We start from the raw sequence: 8,114 nt of genomic DNA, 5'->3' as shown, positions 1-8,114 counted from the left end.
CGATGACCTAATCTGGAGTCTGCTACTGTGTGGGTGGACCTAGTTAAGGTTACAAATTACACTCAGTAAAATTATGCTTGAACGTGGATGGAACAGTGTTGACAATGTCACAGGGGAGGCATTTTCTGCAGAAGGGTACCTAATACTTTCAGTACATTTAATGTTTAATTGTTTTTATTACTTGTAATACAATGTTTCACATTGTTGTATTTTTACTTTTATATACATTCAAAGTGTTGCCTACATCATAAAACGTGGTTGATTCAACAAGCCATTGAGATGTGGTTATTTTATCTAAGTGAGAACTATCTGATGAGCTTGAGAACTATCTTTTTCAAAGGTGCACCATATTTCTATTGCATGCTAATCAGAGCAGACTGCACTTTTTAGGAGGGATGCTTAAATAATCAGGTACTAGGTACCAGGTACTTATTAAATCATGTCAACATGTTCTAGTAGAAAACCAAAGTATGAATCTGAATATAAACGTAAACGTCCCCTTTAAGAAAAGGATCTAAATACTTTATTCACTGCCATTTCCCGAGCAAGTATTAAGTTGGAATAATATGATTGTTTTGTATTACATTATTGCATCCATATTAGCCAGTATGTTATCATACTGTATTGTTTTTGCACTTGTCATGCCAGCCCAAGTGCCTCCAACAGAGACAGCTGGAAGCCAAGGCCTCGTAGGCCAACTTAACTCCCCCGCATCAAAGGAGGATGTGCCCTTTCCTTTTTTGTCCACTTAGCCGCAGGAGGCATCTCCATCTTCTGTGTGGAGTGGGATTATCTGCATTATTGTATCTCTGCTTTGAACCTCAATTGGTGATGCCAGGGGGCGAGATCTAATGGATTCTTGCGAAGAGGTCTGCTGACTTCTTTTTAAACCCTATTTACACAGGGAAGGTTTGCTGGTAGTGCACTATTCAGGAACGCCCAGCTTCACACCCACACAAAAGTTTGCAGTCACACACAATCACACTCGGGAGCTGTGGGGCACAGACGTGCACACGTTCTGTTGAGGACCGATGAACAGATACGCGAGAGAAGGTGGCCATAAAGCTTCTTTTTTTTTTTTTTCTCTGAACTGTTGCAGGAGTTTGGACTGGCAACATTCCAGTCATAAGCAGGCTCCTGTGGTCCCTGTGCGCAGTTTAAACTATCTGCAACCGGGCTCAGGAAAAACTCTTAAAACCTCTGTGATGAAAAAAAAAAGAAAGAAAGAATTCAGACTGTGTGCTTTCTTGTTTTATTAATATGCTCTGTACTCTCACAACGGTCACATGTATTTTTTAACATTTTTAGATGGGTGCTGAGTTACATCATGTCCAGGCAGCCACGCTTTGGGATCTATTTTACAGGCCTGACCATTATTTGTTCTACTGAAATATTGATACTCATAGATGCAGTCTGATGAGCGTGTGATTTGGAAGGAAAGCTGGTTACATGGCCGCTGTGAATCACTTGAACAGCTCTGCTGTTCTAACATGGCTAAAGCTCAAATACCTTATTGATGAAAGACATTGGAATTGATGGTGATAAAGCAGGACATTAGTCATTTATGTAATTGCTACCACAAAAGATCAAAGAATATGTTACTTCAAAGATTTAAATAAGTTCAGACAATAACCAATTGATTTCAGCACACAATAGCTTCTCAGGTTTTACCATTAGCAATAGTGCTGGGTTTGGCCTTTTGTTCAGGCACCTTCAGACAAGACAAACACGGATATTCATCCAGGCCGACGTTGAACTCGCGTATCAGAGCTTTCCAGAAAGTCCCTTTTCCGTAGATCAGCACCACGGCGGTGACTGTAGTGTAGATGGACGTGAAGAAGAACGTGAGCGTGATGATGTTCTCGTGGTTCACCGATATCTGGTAGTTGACATACAGGTCTATCACGAGGAAGAGGATGAAGACGGCCACTAGAGATAACGCCATCTGGATCACCCTCATCTGAGAGCCCAGCTTTGGCCCGTGGGCTCCGTTGGTGCTGGCTTTCATGTGGCGGAGATGGATTGCCAAGTGGATGGAGATGGAGACGCAGCATTTCACCATGAGCACCCCTGGCAGCACATCAGCCAGGATCAGATACATGGCTTCGTAGGCCTTACCAGAGGGGGTGTCGGGGATTAAAACCCCACAGTCTCTGTTCGCGATGGTGACGTTGACAGAGTCAGAGTGAAAGACCACCAGCATCGGCATGCAGGTGCCCAAGCCGCACAGAGGGATCAGAAACACAGCTAAGCTCACGTGTTTGAGGATGGCAGCCTGGATCTGTGTGTAGCATTGATTGGGTGTGTTCACCAGCTTGGTGCTGTAGTAGAAAGTGAGAAAGCTGGTGTCCCACATGATGGTGAACTTGAGGCTGTAGATTATAAGCAGCATGACTGCGTAGGGCATCTCCATGATGAGGCACTTACTGTCCACCTCAACCATGGTCATCCAGAAGTAACAGACCAGCTGGTGAGCCACGCTGGCTAGCGACAGAGCCAGGATGATGGTTTCACTGGGACTCCACTTCTTTTTCTGCCTGTAGTTCCACAGACTCATCAAAAAGATGTAAACATTAAAGAAGACAGTGGTGACGGCCAACAGGCCGGTCATTACCCAGAGGGACAGTTTATTTGCCCCGTGCATTATGATAATCTTTACCGCAAACACATCTGCGATGTGTGAGAATAACTTATTCCACGGCGTGGCACTCAGCAGCGTGTGTGGGGCTCGGAAGTGTTTTGCTTTTGCTTTGATCAAACAGATGACAAGGAGACAAAAAGGTATACACACACACTCCAACCCAGAGGATTCTTCATTTCACTTTGGTGGTGTGGCCTGGGGGAAAAAGATTTACACATTTTACGTTTCTTAAATACATACAAACGATCTAAGTAGGCTCAATTAACATCTTTATTCTTGATCTCTATTGTGGTTAATAATATATGTGACATTTACAATATGGACGGCCAAATGCAAAACAAAATGAAGTGCAAGTGTAAGAAGGTTAGAGCAATTAGGGTTTAAGAAACATCCATTTTTACCTTTAAATGAAAGTCCCATGGGTTGGATGAGGCTTTTCATCACTCTGAATCTGCTTACACTTTCTGTGCCTGCTAGTCATCCCAATACATCTGACTTAATGTCTTTGGCTGCAATAGAATAATCCTTTGTTTTATTTTGTTTATCCCTATAGCTTGAAGTTGTCTGCACAATGCTCTCAGCAAGGTGAAATCCTTTGATTTGCGTGTTCCTTGACTGGGATCTATATATCGGCCTGGGATATGATTTGCATTAGTTATGACCACAGGTAGTGGTGACCGTGTATTTGCATTGGCACAGGGTGTTCAGGATATGTGCTCATTATGAATATCCGGTGAGTTTACTGTATGTCATTCAGCGCAGCATTACAGCTCAGCCAATCCGCAGACCACACTCTGGACTCTGCATGCAAATGGTTATTCCTGAGGCTGGGCCATTTATTTACAAACACCAAACCACACACACACACACACACACACACACACACACACACACACACACACACACACACACATACACACACACACCTATTTACTTGATAAGAAAAGCAAATCCCCTGTGAATCACCTTGAGGAGCCTTTCTAATGCGCCACCATATCACCGTAGTTTGTACAGTCAAGGAAACTGACTTTGTAGAAAGACTTTAACAAGCCATTGACATTGAAATAATAATGTTTATATTTCATTTATATTTTGGTTTGCTTGTTTTATTGTAATTACATTAGTATTTAAAACTGATCATGGTACTCTGCCATGTTCTTTATGAATAACACCTTAACTTAGCTAAATCTAAATTGTAATAAATAGTTGTTTTCAAACCAAACATTCCAAGATGATCCAAAGCCAAATTTCAAAGACAGACGCCGCCTGTTTGCACAAAAGCCAAAAAAGCTAATTTTGATGAAGAAACTCTTTGAATCTAGACGTAAAAGAACACTCTGCCAACACTGTGAGAGGTTCTGCCATCTAAGAAACGTATTATTAAAAGGAGAAATGACCTGGTTTCTACATAAGATTGCCAGGCAAGTATTTCCACAGCTTATCCATGGTTCAAAGCACACATCTGCGTTCGCTCCTCTTGCTTTTGTATACAGAGAACTGATTCTACTCATGGATATGCATTTATTTACAAATTTGAATGGAGTAAGACATGGTTTTCAATTTGTCTCCATGTGAGGCAAACAAGTGACAAAGGCAAACACTGCAGAGGCACATGGTAAACATGTTGTGTGCGTGTGTGTGTTTGTTTGTGTGTGTGCGTGTGTGTGTTTGTTTGTGTGTGTGTGTGTGTGTTTGTTTGTGTGTGTGGCTGTGGGAGCTGCTCGTCAACTTCTCAAGAAAAGTTCATCTAAAAGAGAGCTTGTCTTAAAATGGTGCCGCAGTGCTGACTCTGGGTCCTGAGCGTGGCTGCAGGTTAGCGCTCCAACTAGCTGTTTGAGTAATAACTAGTTCACTGACTGCTGAGCCAAACATTTTGGAGAAACATACAATACATAAAAGGCTATTTTTCAGCACTTTGTTCTGCAAATGAAAACAATTCCAGGAGGCAAATACGCAGAAGAGGATCAGAGGCAAAATTAACTTCAGTCATGAGTAGCTCATAGTTTGAATCTATATTTATTCATAACAGCCCTTGGCCCTGTTCTGGAAATGTATTTTAACTAATTCAGGCGAACAAGCATATATCGGGCTAAATGAATCATGTTTATTCTCATCCAGCTACTTTGGTGACTTGAAAGCAGTTTGAGGATTGATTTGCGAATCCTGGATTCAGTTATCTTGTGCAGCAGTACACTCTTATTTTGAAATAAGAGCTGAATTAGTGGGAGTTGAAACTGAGCAGTATTAATGTGATTGGCTGAATGCTGATCATGTGATTGTGGTTACGAGTGGTAGGTGTGTTGAGAACCGTCCCAGCATGCACTGAGGCAATAGATGCATTCATAATCTGTTCTACTTTGAGCTCTACAATGTTTCCACGCACTTTCACGACTGTTAAACAGTCTACGAGTGATGTTGGTGCATCATTGATTACCAAGGTAATCATAACCCTGTGTTGAAAAGGAAACCGGAACAATATTTTGTTTTAAGCAGTTTTAATTCAATTTCGGCAAAGTGAGTTCTGCAGTAAATCATATAATACATTTTGGTGAAAGATTCCTATTTTTAATATCAAATTAAACACCAGAACTTCTGTCTCCATAAAAGTTAGAACCTAACCCCAAGAGGTCCTTGAACCACAAGTCACACACACCTTCTGGTTGATATAGTTAAGGCAGCTTTTAAGAACCCTACTCAAGTCAAGTCCACAACATTGTAATTTGGATGACTTTGTCAGTCTCCAATTTGTGAAAACAGACAGAAGTTTTGCACCATCTTTGTTTTCAATGCACTTTTTAAATTAAACTGTATTTAAACCTCCAACAATTTAGGTCATTTATTTTTATATAATCACATGCCAAAACAAAATGCCTAATTTCATTCATTTCAATCTTTTGAGAGATGGTTACATTCTGGGAGTGGGAGATGTGTTTTAAATGTTGTTCTATTGTGTTGTGTCAGCCCATAAAGCAATAAACGATGGACCCACGGCACACAAATCTGGCTGCTCAGTGAGCCCTGAATGAGATTAAGATAGTACTCAGTTAAAAATGTTTTATTGTCCACATATTAAAAAAAAAAAAGAAAAAAAAAAAGGCACAAGTAAAAATAAAAGTCTTTTGATATATACATTTTACATACAGTTTTAGCTAAATCTATGTAACAATGAAAAGCGGTGATGTGCAGTGATGCTCCAGTGCATTATGAAAGTCAACCAGTTGTACATTTCTGTTTTGGATAAGGGCTCCCACCTAAGATTTAATTCCAACCCCATTATTCTCCAGTTAAATATATTCAATTGAACTTTTTGTCATATATACATCATTTACATGTTACAAGTTTTTTACAATTTAATTTTAATTTTTTTTTTTACTTCAGAAGGCGTAGTTTTATACTAAAAGTAAAAAAAAGTCTATCAGGCATTTGGAGTGTAGTTACACAGCGTATCCAAATTGATGGTCGTATTTGAGGGAAGGACGGCCGTTCCCTGCAATAGCTGGCTGTGATATGCCAGAGTAGACGGGACTGGGGCCTGATTCCCTGACACTGGGCAGGTTTTTCCTCACAGAGCTGTATTGCACCCCAGGGTGGGTGCGGTACGCCAACACCGAGCGTAAGCTGGAGGTTCTGCTGGTGGGTCTGCTGGTGGGTCTGCTCTCCGGGGCCTGGGCGTCCTCCCTGAGAAAACAAGTCACCAGGTCACAGGTCTCCATCAGATGATCCTCATGTTTTAGACTATTTCATGGATGTTTCAAATTGTTCAATACCTTATTTCGTTCGCGACCTCTTTCTGATAGCGACGCTTATGGCAGCAGCAGATCAGTAGCCAGATGAGGAGCAGGAGGAGGAGCAGCAGCAGGAGAGCACCGATCACCGCTCCAACTATGACACCCGCCTTATTGGTAGCTGCAAAAGAAGACACGGTGCTTTCGGGTCAGACAGGTGCAGCTCTGCGTCTTTGTTATGACAGCTTTAACAAAAGGCGTGCATGTCATTTTACAACGCTCACCGACAGACTGCAGCAAATACCGGAAAGCATACAGAACAAAATGCGTCCTTCGAGATGCAAGAGTATTAAGTCGGCCTGCTCAAGAGTCGATGACTTACGGTTGTATGCATGCAGCGCATATTTACACTGTGCTTTTCCGACTTCATTTTGTGCCTCACACATGTAACTTCCGATGTTGCCGTCTGTATGGTTCTTTATCAACAGCTCCCCGGTCTGTGGGTCTTAATGAAAGAAAAGAGCACTCAGTACAAGTTTCTTTATTCAAGTACAGCATCATGAAAGCAATACAGAAAAGCCTTTTTATCCAAGATGCATCCTCACCTTGGGTTGCAGTAGATGGCATGACACCTCCACTCTCCCTCTTCCATGTGTAACTGAGCGGCGTGGATCCCAGAGAGGATTTGCAGCGGAGGGAGACAGGACCACCTTTCTCCTCTCCGCTTTCAACCCAGCACTTTGGCACTGATGGGGGAACTAGCGAAAGACAAAATAAATAAACACATCAATGCTTTAGTTCATGGTTGGAGGATTAGAGGTGAGCAAGAGGGGAACAATATGAAGTATGGAGAGCCTCCACATTCCTCATGAAGGAGAGTGAAAGTTAAAATTAAGAATGGGACGGCTGAGAAAACAAACTGGTAAAACCAGTACAAATTCCTCCTCACCCAGCACCACCAGAGAGACTTTTCTCATGTCCACACCCGGCGCCTTCTTGACTTTGCACTTGTAGGTGCCCGCATCTGAGAACCTCACATCAGCGAAAGAGATGGAAGCGTCTCCCTGCTTGGGGTCCCCGATGAATTTCAGCCTTTTGGAGACCCCAACGTTGCCGTATTGGTACATCTTGCCCCCTGTATATGACACGATCTGAGATGCAAAGATGGGTTTGAGTGATAACACTTCTTCAAAAGCAGGTTTACCCACTAACAGAGCGCAAAGGTAAAAATCCCCCACTCTTGCATGTTTAATGAATCAACCATGAATGCTCTCCTGTAGTAATTTGTCAAACCTCCCAGACGGATTTTAAAACAACATCCCTCTCAGCCCTCAAACACCTACCAGTGTGTCTATCTTTGTCATGTCTGGGTTGACGTAGGACCACTCAATGTCCAGCTCTCCCGTGTCTTCGGTGCCGGGGGTGTAGGTGCATCCCAGGATGACGGTCTCCCCCTCAGACTTTTTAATGGTCTGTGGCCCTGAGGACGTCACCTGCATTGCCTCCGTCACATCTGATGGGTCAGAAAAACCTCACGTCAGATTTGCATAGTGTTCTACCCAAGCCAAATGACATTCATATAATATACAGAAAAAAATGATCTCTCCCTCAACTGCACATGTATTTCTCCAATTTCAGCTCTGGGCTTGTGCTTGTAAACAGTTTCAGAGTGGAGTAAGTGCTGATCTGAGACTAATTGGCATCTTAAGTCAAACTGAGGAGGATTTGGAGCCGGAATAGAAGTAAAA

The 8,114-nt window shown here is 42.3% G+C and overlaps 2 protein-coding genes across 2 annotated transcripts; both read right to left on the bottom strand.

The window, feature by feature from the left end:
- Positions 1-1,660: 1,660 nt before the first annotated feature.
- LOC117735882 lies at positions 1,661-2,644 on the bottom strand. Its single transcript, XM_034540785.1, has one exon. The coding sequence runs from the start codon at positions 2,642-2,644 to the stop codon at positions 1,661-1,663; it is 984 nt and encodes a 327-aa protein (XP_034396676.1).
- A 3,357-nt stretch (positions 2,645-6,001) lies between these two features.
- On the bottom strand, positions 6,002-7,941 carry vsig8b (V-set and immunoglobulin domain containing 8b). The gene is made up of 7 exons (XM_034540784.1): positions 7,926-7,941; positions 7,710-7,879; positions 7,316-7,517; positions 6,972-7,124; positions 6,749-6,871; positions 6,409-6,547; positions 6,002-6,319 (listed from the first exon to the last, which is right to left on the bottom strand). Exons 1-7 carry the CDS (start codon positions 7,939-7,941, stop codon positions 6,076-6,078), a joined length of 1,047 nt encoding a protein of 348 aa, XP_034396675.1. The 3' UTR covers positions 6,002-6,075.
- Between the last annotated feature and the right edge of the window lie 173 nt (positions 7,942-8,114).

Source organism: Cyclopterus lumpus, chromosome 9 (genome assembly GCF_009769545.1).
Source record: "Cyclopterus lumpus isolate fCycLum1 chromosome 9, fCycLum1.pri, whole genome shotgun sequence".
NCBI lineage: Eukaryota > Metazoa > Chordata > Actinopteri > Perciformes > Cyclopteridae > Cyclopterus > Cyclopterus lumpus.
The sequence above is the reverse complement of the archived record's forward strand: the minus strand, read 5'-3'. Positions and strand labels throughout refer to the sequence as shown.

Bases quoted from the DNA above. Each gene is read 5' to 3' on its own strand.
- LOC117735882 (XM_034540785.1), bottom strand. From the start codon at position 2,644: ATGCACGGGGCAAATAAACTGTCCCTCTGGGTAATGACCGGCCTGTTG.
- vsig8b (XM_034540784.1), bottom strand. The intron at 7,518-7,709 runs GTAGGTGTTTGA...TTTGCATCTCAG, and splicing joins TGACAAAGATAGACACACTG to ATCGTGTCATATACAGGGGG. The intron at 6,320-6,408 runs GTATTGAACAAT...TTGTTTTCTCAG, and splicing joins GAGGTCGCGAACGAAATAAG to GGAGGACGCCCAGGCCCCGG.